A 19181-nucleotide genomic window follows, 5' to 3' on the forward strand; every position below is an offset into this window, starting at 1 on the left:
GCATAGTCACATTGGTTAGGGCAATCTTTACTCAGTTTCCTGATTCAAAGACTAATCTCTCCTAGAAGCACCCAGAAATAATGTTTTACCAGCTGTCGGGGGATCCCTTAGCCCATGCAAGTTGACAGACAACGTTAACCATCAAAAAACACAAAATATGGCGGTGCTGGTATTTAGAGCGCAGCGGCTGATGGGCCAGGTCGCTGGCTCGCCCCCACCCTGCCCTGCTCGCAGACAAGTCCAAGACCAAGAACAGCCCCGAGTATGCTTCATTCTTTGCGGTCATGGGTGCTTTGTCCCCCATGACCTTCAGGGCCCTGGGTGCCGCCTATGGCACGGGCAAGAGTGGCGCCGGCATCGCAGCCATGTCAGTCATGAGGCCGGAGCTGATCATGAAGTCCATCATCCCAGTGGTCATGGTTGGGATCATCGCCATCTACGGCCTGGTGGTGGCAGTCCTCATCGCCAACTCCCTGAATGATGGTATTAGCCTCTACAGGAGTTTCCTCCAGCTTGGTGCAGGCTTGAGCGTTGGCCTGAGTGGCCTGGCAGCTGGCTTTGCCATTGGCATTGTGGGGGACGCCAGTGTTTGGGGCACTGCCCAGCAGCCCCGGCTGTTTGTGGGCATGATCCTGATCCTCATCTTCGCTGAGGTGCTTGGCCTCTATGGTCTCATGGTGGCCCTCATACTCTCCACAAAGTAGTCCCTCAAGCTCACCACCCACAGAACACCATGTAAAGACCACCCCCCTCCTCATTCCAGAACAAACAGCCTGACAACACTCAGGGGCAGCTGCCCCCTCCTCCATAGTTGGTCTTGTAAATGCTTAGTGTCCTAGTGCCCATCTTCTGTTGCCCCGCCTGGCCCACTCATCTCCCATCCAGGACCCCGACCAGTGAGGATGCCAGCCTCCGGCCCCTGCCCACCGCCCTAGAGTGCTTTGTGTATAAGGATGAATTAGAGTTGTAATTTTTCTCTTCACTGGATGTTTATTTATAAAAGATTTGACCTTGTTCATGCATCTGTGGAGCAACCCTCATCTCTCAACTATATAGTACCCTTTAGGTACAGTGTTGCCTTGTGGAGTCCCCCTTGCTGAGACTCCTTGGATAGAACCGCCCCTTGTGCCCAGTGCCCAGGTCGGGGGCAGAACGCCAGCCACCAGGCCCTGGCGCCCATCTGTGTCCAATAAAATTCTCGGATGTGAAAAAAAAAACCCACAAAATATTAAGCTAGTCTTATTTCCTAAAGATTTGCATAAACTGTATGACTTTAAATTATTTAAATGGTTATAATTTATAATTGGCTAGTACATATGTAATCAGAATAAAGCTCCTTTAATTCAGCAATTTGTATGAACTAATATATTAATATCATCCAGAGGTACAAAAACATTACATACTCACAAACATACAGGCAGAGAGAAATAAAGCTTGTAACTCTAGTTCTACAATTTTAGGCATAGTCAAAAGTAAGCACCAAAAGAGAAAACACTGGTTTAGATATTTTTAAAAATTCTTTTCCCAAAGGATACAAGATTCTTAATTGATTTGAGCTCAAAAACAAACAACAAACAAAAAGACTGGAAAACCATATTTTCTGTTGTTTGTCACCTAATGGAGATTAGGTCTCTATAAGCCATGAATTCATTTAGAGAGATCTCAAAATCATCAGACCCTAAAATGAAATTCTCATCCATTCTACCAACATTGGAGAACAATTTGTGGGTTATAAATGTATCTAAAATAAAACAAACACTAAGTTTGTTTAAACTTAAAATTAAAACTAAAAAAAATAGAGTCAATGATATTCTTTAGGTGATCTGGATTCCACTGAAAGAGCCAAGAAATAAATAAATAAATATATATATATATATATATATATATATATATATATATATATATATATGTTTAAAACCATGCACAAAGTGTATTTGTCATTGAAATTTGCTTGGAAGGGCTGGGGATGTGGCTCAAGTGGTAGTGTGCTTGCCTGGCATGCATGAGGCACTGGGTTTGATCCTCAGCACCATATAAAAATGAAATAAATATATTTTTTTAAAAAAGAAATTTGCTTGGATATGGTAGGTGAATATATCAGGCATTTTGGTTTGACATCTGAAACGATTAAAAGACGATTTTTAGAACAGGGTTAAATCATGATACTCATTATAGGTATGAAATGAACACATGTTAAAAGGTTTTATTTAACTCATGAGGCAACTAAAAGATGTTGTAACCATTTTTTTTTTAAAGAGAGAGTGATAGAGGGAGAGAGAGAGAGAATTTTTAATATTTATTTTTTAGTTCTCGGCGGACACAACATCGTTGTTTGTATGTGGTGCTGAGGATCGAACCCGGGCCACACGCATGCCAGGCGAGCAGGCTACCACTTGAGCCACATCCCCAGCCCCTATTTTAAAGGAGAATCCATACAGCAGGGACAAGAATATTAATCAATAATATTAAACTATGCCCAGAGATCAAAGCAAAGGCCTTAGGATGGAGCCTCTGTCCCAAAGTTTGAACTGCAGGCCCAGAAGGCAGAGCTTTAAGCCACAGAGGATGATTTTTAGGGCTTAAAACCTAATAGAACTTGTTAGTTGGGTTTCAGAATTGCTTGGGGCCACTGACTCTACTTTTTACTTTTTTCTCCCTTTTGGAATCAGGCTATCTATAACTTTTATCATATACCTGCCCCACCATTCTATTTGAGAGTATACAACTTGTTTTCTAGTTTAACAGGTCCACAGATGGAAAATAATTTTGTCTCAGGTTGTATTACATCTATAGTCTCACTCATACTTGATTAAATCATGACATTTTGGACTTCGGATTACTACTAAACTTGGTTGAGATTTTTGGAATTGATAGAAAGGGGTGAATATATTTTGCATGTGCATTGGATATGAATTGCTGGGAGCCAGAATGGACTTTGCTAGACTGGATAATGGCCCTGAAAGGCATCTAATTTCTAACCCCTAACCCTGTTAATGTTACCTTATGTGGCAAAAGAAACACTGTAGATATGATACCTACAAAGGGAAGGCTTTTGATATGGGGAGATTATCCTGGATTAAATGGCCGAGCCCTAAATGAACCACAGGTATCCTTATGAGGAAGGTAGGGAAGATTTGACACTGAAGAAGATAATGTGACTAATGAACTTGGATGCTATGTAATTGTCTTTGAAGATGGAGGAAGGGCCACAAGATATGAAATACAAGGACTATCACTCAAGGAACTGAAAACATAAGCAAATAAGATTCTCCCCTTGAGCCTCTGAAGGGTGCAGCCCTGTTAACAACCAGACTTCAACTTAGTGAAATGATTTTCAACTTCTGACTTCCAGAACCACAAGACAATAAATGTGTGTTGTTTTAAACAACTGACACTGTGGAAATTTATTAAAGAAGCAACTAGAAACTAATACACTTCCCAAATAAGCTTTTAACTAATCCTTGTCTCAACATCTGTTTGTAAGGGAACTTGCTAAGGATACAGGATGCAAACTAAATTTTCTTGTTTCTCCTGGTTTCCCGTCACCTTCCTGTTGCATGAAACATGTGATCATGTTCTGAGAGGGGTTAGAATTGTGAAAAACTGTATAAGGCTTGGCAGGATGAATAAGGTTTTTGGTGACACTTTAGTCAATAGTGAATCCCTCTGAGAGACTTTTGCTGTGACTATGATGGAGTAACTGGCATTCGATGGGCTCCTGTGTATAAACAACTAAAAAATTGGGGGAAAATATATGACCTGTTTTTCAGGCATTGTACAACAGGAAGGACAATGCAGTGATTTCATAGGAAACTTACAAGGTAGCTCAGCCATCACACTAGAGCTCTGCCTGGGAAAATGTTATAATGAATTTAAGGAAGTGAACTGGATTCCAGGCAGAACACAGTACAGTGGTCCTGCTGAACTAAGAAGGCAGACACTGGAGTTCAATAGACCTGAAAAAGCTGGGATTTGCAAGACAGGGCATTAGAAAGGAAGTTGCTATACAGAGCAAGATCTTCACAAATCCCTCCGTGGTGCATGCCTGTAATCCCAGTGGCTTCGGAGGCTAAGGTAGGAGCCTCTTCCAGCCCCCATCTCTTCCATGACACATTGATGAAACCCGGAGGTCATTTCACACATGCGCAAACATGCACAGACTCAAGGGCATACCCAGGTTAAAATTGACCTTCCTCTCCTTTGTCCCTTTTGTGGTATGTTCATACATTTTTATCGAAGAAAATACCACGTGATGTTCAATATTTTATTTCTTTTATGGGTCTATCCTGTAGTTCCACCTTCATAACAGATCACCCAAAACTTTATGGTTTAAAATAACAACTTTGGCCAGGCCTGTAATCCCAGCAACTCGGGAGGCTGAGGCAGGAGGATTGCGAGTTCAAAGCCAGCCTCAGCAATGGCGAGGCCCTAAGCAACTCAGTGAGACCCTGTGTCTGAATAAAATACAAAATAGGGCTGGGGATGTGGCTCAGTGGTTAAGCGCCCCTGAGTTCAATCTCTAGAATCAAAAAAAAAAAAAAAAAAACCCACCACCACCACAAAAACAAAACCAACCAACCAACCAAACAAACAAAACAACTCCACAAATCCACTTGGAGATTTTTCAGAGGGCTGAGGGCCACACATGTCTGCTACAGGTTTGAAGAGGAATAAAGTTATTACTAGTTAGCCAGTGTTGGGGAATGTTGGAGCTTTGGTGCAGCAAGAATAAAATGACCTTGAAAATACCTTGTTAATATCCTGGACATCCAGCCAAGACTTTGCAGAAGCCTTAGAAGTAATGACTATGCCCCTTCTTTGGGATTCCCACGGTTGCTAAAAATAGACGTGACTTTGGTACTATAAATCATCTTAGGAAAACAATTTTCTAAAAACTTCACTTTGTTCAACTCAAGATGCAGTGCAACACATGCCCTAAAAGAGCCTTATTTATTACCTAATGCTCAGTGCAATGCAACGGTTAAATACGTGGACTACTACCACATTGGAGTACCTGGGCTTATCTTCTGATTCTACCATTTATTAACTGGGTGACAATGACTAGACTATTGTTTGTTCATTCATAATGTGGAAATAATAATATTAGTACATACCTAATAAATGTGGGGAGTTTTAGGAGATCATATGCAAAGCATTTACAACAGTATATAGCACATAGGTGTTAGTTGTTATTATTTCATATATTTTTCTCAGATCCTTTAAACATAGTTTTCCGGGTGTTGAAAAGTCTGTTAAAAGAATGAATGAATCACCTTCAAAGCACTAGTGGAAAAAGTATATCATGTCAGAAAACCTCTTAAATGTTCTTTAGAAGATGAAATTGATTACCTTTCCCCTCCTGATCCCTGCTCAACTGTGCAGATACTGCATGCGTCTTGGAAAAGCTGTCCACCAGAGATAAACATTACTCTGTGCTACTGGGTGTGTTCGATGTGTAAATAGATTGTGGAAACACGGGAGGCTGGTTTTTCAAGTTCCTAGCACTTCACGAGGGTCAGGTAGCCCAGGATTGTACAGGTTGTGTGTCTGAAAGAACAGCAAGTCTACTGAACAGTCTAACCTTCAGTCTGAGGTAAGGCTAATATGTTTGTGGGTCTCCAATGTAGTATCTGCTTTCGTGATTTTTGTATTTTGTATCTTGATTTTTGTATTTTTTCAAAGGGTTTGGGGGAGGTTTACTGGTCAGGAAGGAAATTATTCCTCCCATCATTTGATATTGGATTTTACAATGAAAAGAGAAAGGGAGAAATACATGCAGCAAGGACATTTTGACCATCAGGCTGCTATAAGTTTGATGAATTGTGATGAGAAAGAGAGGTATCTTTTTGTTATGAGCACTTAATTTAATCTACAAAGTGAAACATTGCAATAGATTCTACTGAACACTAGTGACAAAAGATAGAAGTTCACAGCATAAGTACTATGTCATTTTGTCAAGAACCTCTCACACTTCTATGTATAAGACAAGACAGTCATCTTTCTCTGTATTTCTTTCAATTATTAGAAATTTCAGATGTTGCACTTAGCATTATTGAATCTTTTTTTGCATTCAGTTCCATTTTTAAAATTTTAAAATTTATTCTATATTTTCTATTGCTGCAATATAGTTGTGCATAATGGTGGGATTTGTTGTTACATATCATACAAGCACACGATATCAGTTCCATTTTTGATATGGATGGACATGATTTGTTGTTACATATTCATACAAGCACACGATATCAGTTCCATTTTTGATATGGATGGACATCCAGTATGGATAGATAATCAGTAGAAAGGTTTCAAGTTTGAAAACCCTGGAATAATCTCAACAAGAATGTGATATTTTTAACAGCAGGAGATGAGATATTGACTATGAATGTAAAGATGCATCAGGTTTTAAAAATTTCTCTTTAATATAGGTCATTTTATTCTGCAATGCAGTCTCCCTTATTTAAGTGAAAATATATTTTTTCAACATAATGTAGCAAACTAGAGAAAACAGGAGCTATATATTCAAAGCATTCAAAATAGAAAAAATTACTTATATGTAATAATACATTTAAAATAAATACTGTTTAAATACTAGCCTCCTTATAAAGCTTTTTCCCCTTCTTTTTATTGTACCAGGGATTGAACCCAGGGGCACTTTACTACTGAACCACATCACCAGCCCTTTTTAGTTTTTAAGTTTCAGGTAGGGTCTCAATAAGTTGCTCAGGGTCTTGCTATAAATTGCTGAAGGTGGCTTGAAGCTTCCATCCTCCTGTCTCAGCCTCCCAAGCTGCTGAGATTACAGGTGTGCGTCATAGCACCCAGCCTTATAAAGCTTTTAAACACAAGAATTAAGTGTTTGATATTTTCAACTTATGATGAATTGTTTAGACAACAGCTTAAACACAACACTATTAACAATTCATACTCCATGACTTAAGTACCATTCAGTACCATTCAGTTGGACTCTAGTGAAATCCTTAAATAGTTCTCTACGTCCCTTAGTACATATATGCACATACCCACACGTACATATATATTACATATGGGTAACTAATATCAAGAAAGTGGATACGAGGAAAGGTGAGAAAATGTCTTATTGGTCTTTTCATTGTTGAATCATATTGTTTTTATGTATTTATGAGATAATAAAATTCTCTGCTAGGGCTGGGGCTGTAGCTCAGTGGTAGAGCACTCGCCTATCACGTGCAAGGCATTGGGTTCGATCCTCAACACCTCATAAAAATAAATAAATAATAAATAAAATAAAAGTATTGTGTCTAACTACAACTAAGAAGAAAAAATTAAAAAGAGAAAAAATTCTCTGATAGAATGTGTTGTCTTTCAATTTATTCAGCTTTGATAAAAGTTTTCTAATAACAGGTTTAATGAATACAATTATTGGGTTTCTACCACTTTGTGTCTTGGAGCACATTTAGTACTTTTGTTGAAACCACTTTCTTATAATTATTTAGAGCGTTAAAGGAAGGGAAGGGAAATACAGCTTTAAAATGTGTGAAATGAGCAGTTTGTTTAAGCTAAGCTTTGTTACACAATGACATATGTTGTGACTGTTTTGCCAGCATATGTAAACTCTTGGATAATCATCTTTCATATGTTCTATTTCGGATTTACTTCTAACTATATTTTTGTACATCCCATATGTTGCTCGGGTGTGCTCCCTCACTCTCTTTTCTCTTTCTCTCTCGCCACCGCCTCCTGCACACATTCACACACTTTAGATGATTTCCCAGACCTCTTTAACTTCTCTGCAGCCGGGTTCAGTTCCTGCTGGTCTCTTTCTGTGTATCTTATCATCATTTCCTTAAACCTCTGTTTCTCCATATCTTCTGATTATGTTTTCTCCACATCTCCCATCATGCCTAGCCCACGGTTCTGATTCTACTAAAGACAGCACTAAAGCAAGTGGATCTCATTGCTTCTGTTACTTGCAAAGCTGTTAGCTGTAGTGACCACCTTAAGTTCTGGAAGATCATCTGGAAGTAGTGCAAAGCTCTTAGAGAAACAAATGTGATAAATACACAGTATACTGGAATAGGAAATTCACCTGATCTGGTTTCTCTTGCTTTTCAGGAAAAAAAAAAAAAATATATATATATATATATATATATATATATATATATGAGGTAACTAATACTTCCTCAATTTCTCTTTAAAATTTTACTTCCTTGGAGATTCCCCCATGTCATGAAACTGTCTTGATCACTTTACTGAGATTATACTTCTAAGTATCATCTATATATAGTGCTGTTAGGAAATGCTTTTCCAAATCCTTATCCGTTTTGTCTCCTTTGCATTAGGTAACACTTATGATCAGCTCCAACTTCTTGAATTTTCTCTTTCTTTGTTGTCCATTACTCTATATTATTCATTCAACTATTTTCTATCATTTTCCCTCGTCTCCTTTTCCTCTTCTCTTACCTACCTGTGGGCTTCTCCTATAGATTTAACATTCAGCTCATAATCTGTTACTTTTTTCCTTTGCCTGTGATTTCTCACCCAACCTATAATTTTAAATATCACCTTTAAGTGGATGCCCATCTCCAGATCTTATCTCTTTTTTTTGTACCAGGGATTGAACCCAGGGGTGCTTAACCACTGAGCCACATCTGCAGCCCTTTTTATATTATATTTTGAAACAGGGTCTCACTGAGATGCTGAGATTCTTGCTAAATTGCTGAGGCTGGCTTTAAACTCGCCATCTCCTGCCTCACCTCCCGGGCTGCTAGGATCAGAGGCGTGCGCCACTGTGCAGACTCAGGTCTTATCTTTTCATCTGTTTTATGTTTTCCCACCTACATGTCCAACTGTTGCCTGATCCGTGTCATAGCCAACTCCCTGCCTTTCGTATTGAACCACTTCCCCTTTTATCTATGTTTCTGCTAATGACATTGAAGATCTTCTGCTTTCTCACATTTGAAACCTTAGAGCCCATTTACTTCTAACTTTTCCTTCATTCCCAGTTCCCAAACTACTACCAAGTCCTTTCATTCCTCCCATCACAGTATACCTAGCAGCCATCCTCTCCCATTTCCTTTTTCTGTTATTTTTATTTTGTTTTATTCTCTATTTTTTTTTCATCCTTTCCTCTCTTGATTCCAAAGCTACTGAGAATTCAAGCTCTTGCTCAGACCCCACTTCCATCAGACTTCACACCTCATGGATATCTTTTTTTTTCCTAAACCCTGCAAACAGAATCATGGGGTGTGGGAAGAAAGTCAAAGACCAAGTTCAAGTTCTGATTCTACCATTCACGGCCTCCTGTGTCCCGTTAGCCTCAGTGTCCTATCTCATACAGCAGGGGAAAGGTATAAGTAAGATCATGGAAGTGAAATCATTTTGAACTAGAAGCACTATCTAAATATGAAAGCAAGATTTTTTTTAATTGGAATAACTCAGGGGCCAGTCCCAAGGCCTCAGGTCTTAACTACTAAGTAATATAGTATAGGAGTTGAAAGCATGAACTTTACAGCCAGATGACTTGAGTTTGAATCACAGTTCCACTACATATCAGCCATGTGAAATTTTGTTCCCTGAGTTTCCTTTTCCGTAAAATGGGAATATTAATAGTTTCTACTCATGGAAGTGTTATAGGATTCAAAGGTTGAATATGTAAAATGCACAGATTAATATGTAAATTGCATTTAATATGTAAGTTCAATATACAAATTGATTTGTAATTAATATGCAAAATAAATGGTATGTACATTTGATAAGTAAATTACATTTGATATGTAAATTAAATGGGTTAATATGTAAAATACAGATATAGAGCAGGAGCTGGCACATAGGTGCTCTATAAGAGGTGGTGGGGCCGGTGACACTGGCTATGGATATGAGGTCAGAGCCAGTTATCAGAAGTGAGCCACAAGGTGAGGTATAGCTAGAATGGAAATGACGAACCACAGGGTGGACACCTCTGCCTAGCACAATCTCTCCTTATTCAGATCCAAAATGGTCTTGTTGTGAGGGTGTGGTGGCATAGTTCTGTAATCTCAGAGAGTTGGGGGGCTGAGGCAGGAGGATTGCAAGTTTGAGGCCAGCCTCAGTAATTTAGTGAAGCCCTAAGCAACTTAGCAAGACCCTGTCTCAAAATATAAAATGAAAAGGACTGGGGATGTGACTCAGTGGTTAAGTACCCCTGGGGTCAATTCCTAGTAGAAAAAAAAATCTTTTCTTTGGGGTGGAACTGAGCAAAAGCACACTGATGTGGCCTGAACATTCAGAGCAACCATGTGGAGCTTAAGAATGGGCCCATCCAGCCGAGCAGTGGCACATGCCTGTAATCCCTGAGGCTTGGGAGGCTGAGGCAGGAGGATAATGAGTTCAAAGCCAGCCTCAGCAAAAGGGAGGCACAAAGCAACTCAGTGAGACTCTGTCTCTAAATAAAATACAAAATAGGGCTGGGGATGTGGCTCAGTGGTTGAGTGCTTCTCAGTTCAATCCTCAGTACCAGAAAAAAAAAAAAGAATGGGCCCATCCAGATACATTTTTTGTTTAAAGAAAAAAGAATGTTAAATAGTTCGCTCTTTACAATCATGAAATGTGTCAGTATACCATGGAATCAAAATGTCAGTATCTGAATATCCAAATGTTAAGAAAGCAGACATGTTTGACTTCTTTATTCTATTATAGAAGTTCCTATCTTTAACAAGCATAGATTTCTAGCATTTTAAAGTGCAAGAGACCTTAGAAATGCCATTATTTTCAATTTATAGGACCATTGACTAGAGTACATACTTTACAAATACATAATGTTCTCTTGAATAAGATTTTTTGTTTTATTTTTCATGTTAAGAAAGTAAAAATGATACTTAGAATCACCCAGGGGTTGTTCTAAGTGCTTTAATTTTCTTTTTTTTTTTGTGTGTGTGTGTGTATGTGTGTGTATGTGTGGTGCTGGGCATTGAACCCAGGGGCTTGTGCATGTGAGGCAAGCACTGTACCAACTGAGCTATATCCCCAGTATTACTGTAAGTTTTTAAAATATTTAATCTTTATAAGAACCCCATGCGATAGACATCATCATCCTATTTACATAAGAATAAATTGAGGATCATAAAGATCATTCATGTTAATGGATAGTTGGATCAAGTTTCAAACTCAGCCCTGCACCAGAGTCCATATTATCAGCCATCGGGTGCCACCATCTCAGCACCTGTGTGCTCTAGCATCTGGGTGTGTGGACAGGCTCTGGAGTTCTAAGTAGCTAATACTTGTAGTCCCAGTTTTTCTTAACAAGTGCCATTAAATAATAATTTTTCATAAGAGATAAAACAATTAATAATATTTATGTCAGGTATTTCAATATCCAGAAATTATGAGCAAGAAGAGTCTGCTTTTTCTTATCCATGATTCTATAGTTAAATATCAAAGGGCTCAAATATTGACACTTTCTATTTCCTAGACAGTATATTATACTGCCTTGTTCTGTGCTTAATTGATGCTGCTGGCCGTGAAGATATTTTCAAGTGTATGTTAGTTTTCATTTTTATCTTTGCTAATGTCTCAAAAGTTCAAGTTTTTTTTAATTGATTTTTTTTGTTTCTGATTTTATTTCATTATTTTAAAAAATTTTAAATTCTCTTTTTTAATTGAAATGACTGTACATATTTATGGGGTACCATGTTTCCTGTTTTAATTAAGTCTTGTTCATTTAAATGCTCTTTCATCTTAGTTTTTAAAAATTGTTTTTCTCTAAGCATAACCAAGTACAAAAATTAATAGGCTTTGCTTTATTTTCTTCTTCAGTGAGTAAAAATATATTAAAAATCAAACTTATCTTCACTGAACCTTTAATAACCTTATTCATTTCCAAGTAGGCACAGTACTATTTGTAACTCTTGTTAAAGTTTAATTTGGCAGTTTCCAGTCCTTACAGCAGTTGACTTATCCAGGCTAATTTGATTTAATCTTTCTAACAGAATGTCAGGATACACTCTGTTCCTACATGAAGAACATGTCCAGTTCATTTAAGGGTTGGTGGTTCATGTAAATAGACATCGGTAGCACTTTCATTTTGCTGTTGTATAGTCAGAAATATTTCTAAGAGTATCAGGATTTGGGGTAAAAACTAAAAACATGAATTTAAAACAAAACCTCTAAGGTAGATGTCATCCTAAAGCAAGTAAAATCCTCAAGACCAAACAATATAGTCTTTTTTTGGGGGGGGGGTTACTGGAAATTAAACCCAGAGGCACTCTACCACTGAACATTTGTTTGTTTGTTTGTTTGTTTGTTTGTTTATTATTTTGAGATAGGGTCTCACTAAGTTGCTGAGGCTGGCCTTGAACTTGTGAACCCCTTCCTTCAGCCTCCCAAGTCACTGGGATTTCATGTGTATACCACTACATCTGGCTCAAGATCAAACAATATAATTTTAAAAATCATTTAACAGACAATGTTTTCTAATAATGAAAGTAGTAGACTCTACCAGAAAACATTGTTGAGATGGAGTGGCAGGTGTGTAGGGGGAGATAGAAATCAAACTTGGAATGTAGCCATCAAATAATGATGTTCTAGGGTTTAAAAATAGACTTTAAAGCTAAACATACTTTTATCTGGATTATAAAAATGAAAGTTCAGCAATAGCCCACTTGGTAAACACAGACCAAGAGAGATCATATCAAACACATTTGTTTAATTCAAATAGCAGAGTATTGTCAAATCCATTAAAATATCCTCCCAAGAGCTATATGCAGACAGCAATAATTTTCAGTCCCCTTATGTGAAGTCACAATGAAATTAGTATATAATTAAATTTTTGGAGTTAATTTTGTTAAACCAAGTGATATATCAAGTTTTCAAATGAAACAGTAAATGCCTAGTGTAAAATAGATATTTTTCCAACTTTCAACAGATAACAATGTATCCAAAAACGTTCCCACAAACAAATGTATGATTTTTATGTTGCATGTTTGGACTAGAACTAAAAGTCTACTAAAAACTCAATTTGTGATGAAGAATCATTTTCCTCTAATTGAAAAACTACGACAGGGGAAATGCTATTGATCTTAACTGAAGGGAAATCTGGTTAATAACCTAAAACAAAGATCAGGATCTGTTTTCACTAGCCATATTTAAGAATGAAGAATTTGCTGTGTTTGTGGCTCAGTAGTAAAGCGCCTGCTTAGCACACGTGAAGCCCTGGGTTTGATCCTCAGCACCACATAAAAATAAATAAACAAAATAAAGATATTGTATCCATGCATAACTAAATTAAAAAAAAAAGAATGAAGAATTTAACTTGCTTCAAATCATTCACAGCTTCTTTTATTTACTTTTGTTGGCCAGTGCAGAATTTGAGCTCTGAACATGGGAAGGTTGTCTCTAAATCAGTAATACACAGCAAACCAAACAGCTATTGATTTTCTTTCAAGTGAATGCCTGTCTGACTCTCATTGTTCTCCTGAGTAATAGTCATATGTTTGGCCTTACACTTAGGCACAACAGGATATGACTAAATTATCAGCTTTATCCCAACCTAGAGAGTCTTCTGAACAAGGATTAAACCCAAGAGAAATCTTCAGTTATATTGGGAAAAAAATATTGAACCTGGGTCAGCAAACATGGGCTGTAGGTCTACTGCTCACACTTTCTGAAGATTTATAGTGACATAAGGAGTATTCAAGGGTTTTCTAGGTAGCCAAGACATGTCTCCAAGATCCCCTAAACTCACAAATTTCAGAACCTAGATTCAAACCAGGTATCAGGATCACCTTGTCTGAGTTAAATAACTTCCAATAGTAACTTGCTGGAATATTTTTTCCTGCTACCCTAACTTTTACCTTTCTCTCTGGTTCTCAGGTTTATTCAATCTGTGTTGGTATCTATGAAACTGTCACTGGTCTGGCTTGGTCCCTATCCTCATACTGGTTGGCTTCTCCTCAGTGACTTTTTGTTAAAGAGGACTTTCTCAGGGTCCCTCATTATTACCCAAGGCTTCTACGCCAACTGGCTCCCTCAGTACTCCCATCCCCCAACCACCACTGACTGACTCCTCTTCCCAGTTTAGCTCCCCAGTTGGTCCACACTCATAGGAGCCAAAGAACCTCAGGCCCTTGCCAGTCTCATTCCTCTCTACCCTTTCCATATTCTGGATTTTTTCTTTCCTCAGTCAGGGGAATCTGCTTTTGCCACAATTCCATATCCCCCACATTGCCTTAGAATATATTTTTTTTGATGGTGTTGGGAAATCGAACCCAGGAGGGTCTTGCACTGTGCATTATGTTGTGGATTATGTTATATATTATATTGTTTTGTGTTTGTATATATAGGCTTATATGTTGAATTCTATAGGACAGTATAGTGATCAAGAGCAGTTATTAGAGACAAAATATTTTAGCTCAAATTCTAGCTTCACTAATAAGCTGTGTGGCAGAAGGATTTAATCTCCATCTGCTTTGGTTTCCTTATTTGTAATATAGGAAGAATAAAATCAACTCAAAAGGCTGATAAGAAAATTGAATGAAAAGATGGTGAAATGAGATGGGCATCATTACCATATGTACATGTGTGATTGCTTGAATGGTGTGACCGTATTTCGTGTACAATCGGAGAAGTCAAAAATTGTGCTCCATTTGTGTACGATGAATCGAAGAGCATTCTGCTGTTATGTATAACTGATTAGAACAAATTAAAAAAGATAAAAAAGGGGAAAAAAGAAAATTGAACTAGTAATATATATGAATTAAGACCTTAGAACAGGACCTGATACTTTTATTTAAATGCTATGTAATTATTTTCTTTATTGTTGAGAGTCAAGGGGAAAATGAGTTGATGCAAATATAATATTGAAGCAGGAAATATACAATCCAATATAAAATACAAAGAAGTGAATTAGCTTAGTTTCTATAACATGGTAAGAGACAAATTTGTGATTTGAACTCAGAGCTTCTTGACTTCCCAAACTTGAGTCTTTTTGCAAGTGTCCACTTGAATTCTCCATTGGAACCCAATTGGAAGTTAAAAAATGGTGCCTGGCCTCCAAATTGGATTTTTTTTTTTTTTTTGGTACTGGGAATTGAACTCAGGGGCACTCAACCACTGAGCCACATCCCCAGCCCTATTTTGTATTTTATTTAGAGACAGGGTCTCACTGAGGCTGGCTTTGAACTCGTGATCCTCCTGCCTCAGCCTCCCAGGCTGCTGGGATTATAAGCTTGTGCCACTGTGCCTGGCTGCAATTTTTTTTAAAGAGTTTTAATTAGATTTAATGTACACACCATACAATTAAGCCATTTAAAGTGTGCAATTCAATATCTTTTGTACTGTATTCACAATGTATTTATCACTGCAATCTAATTTTAGAACATTTTCATCTTGGAGTGGGCCTGATAACAGGGTCCCTGAGGTGTTAATTTCAAGGCCACGAATTCTGTAGAAGTCTTGACTAGACTTCTAATGGTTTGTAAACCTTTTCTAGGACTCACAGATTTCATGATTTTTTTCTAAAGGTACTAAAATGTAACCCAGAAAGTATTAAGAAACTTTAGACCAGTGTGGTCTGAATCTTTTGAGGTGCACAAAGATCACTGGGGGCCCATAAGAAAATTCACATCCAGTAGGCACAGGGTGAGGCCTGAGCTATTATCATTTCCTATCATTATATTGATGATAAGAGTGCTAACTTTGGACCCAATGATGTCAAATGTTATGTGCTCTAAAAGTCCATTCTCATTACCAGATCCTTGTTACAAAAATCACCTGTGCTCAGTGATTATTACTATACTTTCATTTTGTCAATAAAACATTGTAGACATCTGTTAACTCAGTTGTTGCATAAGTATCTATGAAGTAGCTATGATTTGGGCCCTTGGTCCTAAAAGTCTAAAATATTTGCTAGCCAGGCCTGACTAAAAAAGAGTTTTGCCAACTCCTGCTGTAGAACATGGTGTAAAGTCCCTTTTGAGGAGCAGAAATGTCATCCATCTTATTCTCCACAGTTCATTGCTGCATGTGACAGACATGGCATTACCAAGAATTAAATACAAGGGACAGTAAGCTGGCTGTATTTATGAATCATTCCTCCTCTAGTTGGAAAAAGAGGTACAGGTGAGCGGGAGTCAAGTTCAGGATTAGTTTAAAAATAGATCCTCCTGGAGTGGCAAGCTACTCTCCTGGTGATAGCACGGGCAGATATCTATCAAGGAACTTGATTCTTTCTCATCTGAGTCGTGTGTCCACAATCTCGGAAGCAAGATTCCCTGGGATTAATCTTCAGTCCAAGTTACAAGCTTGGTTAACTAGGTTTGGACGGTGGTTAGTGGAACTTATGGGTAGAAGTTGCATCTTCTCACACCAGCCTTCAAACTAGTTAAGATATTTGTTCAGGGAAATAAGATTTCAAAAGCTATGTGACCACGTATTTCATTTGTATTAAGGTATTTCTGCTCATTTTTTCCTGACATTAACTCACTTTGATCCCATATGGAAAAGACCTATTCTATATTTACTTCAGAACATGCATGACTTTTGAAATTCTCCATGCTTCAAGTAGGGTCCTGCACCATAATCCTCTAGTGCAGAGTTTCCTCCCTGATGTCCACCTTGATCTGTTGTTTCCTTTGGTTTTGTCAATGCAAGTTTAGATCTCCTAACTAATGTTTAATTTGGGATCCCCCTTTTCGATACAAGAAATTGCCCATTCTCAATACCCACCCCTCCTTCCAAACAACCCTCATTGCCACAAGGCCCATAGCGGTGATCAGATTTTAGCATGCTACAGGGGAACAAGTACAAAGTTTAACCTGCAAATAATTAGATTATATGCCAAAAAATTCCAAGATATGTTTTGTATTATTAGAAGCTTGCGGGGGGTGGTCAACCTAAGGAAATTGTGATACTACACTGGATTAGGTTTAAGTTATTGATGTGGTGCAAGAGATTCTGGGTTTAGTGTGCTACATTTTTGCCAATGGAGGTATTTGTAACTGTTTACCTGATTGGATAGTTGAAAGCTGAATGTAGCAAAGACCTATACCATTGACTGAGTAATATCCTTGTCTCCTGGCTCAATACACTCTACTAATTCTCCCATATTTTTTGTTTATCCCTCCTTGGTCTCTTTCATCATCTCCTTTATTCCTCTGTCCATTCCTTAAATATTGTTGCTTGTAATGGTACTATCCTTATTCCTTTTCTCTTCTGGGTGATCTCACTTGATTGGCTTCAGCTATCACCTAGGGCCCAGTGATTCCCAATTCAATGTCACTAGTGTAGATTTCTCTGATAAACTCTAAAAAGTTTATTGAAAGTTCCATATTCCAAATGCCTTTTTGGACAAATCTTTATTAATGCTTACTTTATAAGCACCTGGACCTCAATGCATCTAAATTGTAATTAATTATTATTTTTCTTTCACAATCTTTTTCATCTTGTCTTCTCCATACCTGCAAAGAGTATTACCATCAACATTCCAAGATTTTACCTCAGTTTTACTGAATCAGAATCTCTGGAACTGGAACCTCAGGAATCTATTTGGCGGGAGGGGGTATCGTGGATTGAACTCAGGGGCACTTGGCTACTGAGCCACATCAATCAGCCCTTTATTTTATTTTATTTAGAGACAAGGTCTTGCTGAGTTGCTCAGGGCCTCACTCAGTTGCTGAGGCTGGCTTTGAACTTTCGATCCTCCTTGCCTCAGCCTCCCAAGCTGCTGGGATTATAAGCATGTGCCGCCGCATCCCACAGGAATCTATTTTTTTTTAAACAAACCCCTTACATATTCTTATATGCATTAAAATTTGAGAGCCATGCTGGACACACTCTCTTCCTTACCACTCATATCTAGTTGGTCACTGGTTCTTATTGAGATCATCCCCCAAGATCTCAAAAATGAACCTTATTTTCTGTCCCACTATCACTGCTTTAATTCCCAGATTTTCCCTGGCTCTCCTGCAGGTACCTCCTCGTTGTTTATCTGACCTCCATCCTGTCCTTCAACCAGTCACCAAGGAGTGATGTTTTTCAAAATACAAATCTAAACTAGAAATCTGACTGTGTTATTCCTTGGTTTAAAAGCTTTCAACAGCTTGATGCCATAGGAGCAGTTTTTGTAGACTTTTTAAGGTCATGGAACTCTTGCTTCAAATAAAATTTGATCAGGAAATCCAACTTATAGAACAGATAAAAACAGGCTTGGCTGCTCAGCCTCTCTTACTGTGTTTCCTGAGAAAACATCCTGCAGATAGAGTTTGATAAACACTAGATAAAATCCAGATGCTTTAGTGGATACCAAATTCCTCCCAAACCAGGATCCCCATCCTTTCAACTCTTTGCCATTAGCCCAGACCCTGGCCCTGGGGTTAATCACTAATTCCTGGACTAGTTATGTGTTCTTGTGACTTTTCACATTTGCTTTTCTTTACAACCCAGAATAACCACTCTCTTCTCCCTTATTGTTTTCTTTATGCTCTCAGTTCTAGAGTGACATTTGTGACATTTTTATGTCTCCATGACAAAGTAGACAAAGCCCTTGAGAATGGGACCCATGCTTTCTTCATGTGTGCATTCCTTAGATCCAGAACAGTTTCTGACACATGGTTTATATATGCTTCTTCCATGGTTTGAGTGGGAAATAATAGGGTTGGGTTATTTGGTTTTTATTTTCTTTTCAGATTGAACATGCCCCCATAAATTGAATACTTTTAAAAATACGTGTATTGGGCTGGGTTTGTGACTCAGTGGTAGAGCACTTGCCTCGCACACGTGAGGCCCTGGGTTTGATCCTCAGAACCATATGAAAATAAATAAATGAAATAGAGGCATTGTGTCCAACTACAACTAAAAAAAATAAATGTTTTTTAAATTTTTTTTAAATAAGTGCGTTATCCTCCGGCTCTCCTACCCTACTCTATGACTCTAGTACTTACTGTTCTTTTCTTGATTGGTGGCCAAGCATGATAATTAGCGGATACACACACACACACACACACACACACACACACATATATATATATATATATATATATATATATATATATATATATTATCATGACATATGAAGCTGAGCTAGTACAGCTACAATATATTTTTGACAGAAATGACATTTGCTGGATTTTTTTATGTGATTCTCATAGGTTTTTTCCCTCCACATTTTTATTGTTGCATTATAGTTGTACATAATAGAGGGATTTGTACATGCACCATTTGCTGGATTTTTTTTG

At 37.9% G+C, this 19181-nt stretch overlaps 1 protein-coding gene across 1 annotated transcript; it reads left to right on the top strand.

Annotated features, from left to right (window-relative positions):
* Positions 1-246: 246 nt before the first annotated feature.
* On the top strand, positions 247-773 carry LOC308638755 (V-type proton ATPase 16 kDa proteolipid subunit c-like). The gene has a single exon (XM_081276520.1). It carries the CDS (start codon positions 285-287, stop codon positions 702-704), a length of 420 nt encoding a protein of 139 aa, XP_081132646.1. The 5' UTR covers positions 247-284; the 3' UTR covers positions 705-773.
* The last annotated feature ends 18408 nt before the right edge of the window (positions 774-19181 follow it).

Source organism: Spermophilus citellus, assembly GCF_964194105.1.
Source record: "Spermophilus citellus genome assembly, chromosome: X".
NCBI lineage: Eukaryota > Metazoa > Chordata > Mammalia > Rodentia > Sciuridae > Spermophilus > Spermophilus citellus.

What these genes read in the sequence shown, in the direction of transcription:
- LOC308638755 (XM_081276520.1), top strand. Translation starts at nt 285, where the DNA reads ATGGGTGCTTTGTCCCCCATGACCTTCAGGGCCCTGGGTGCCGCCTAT.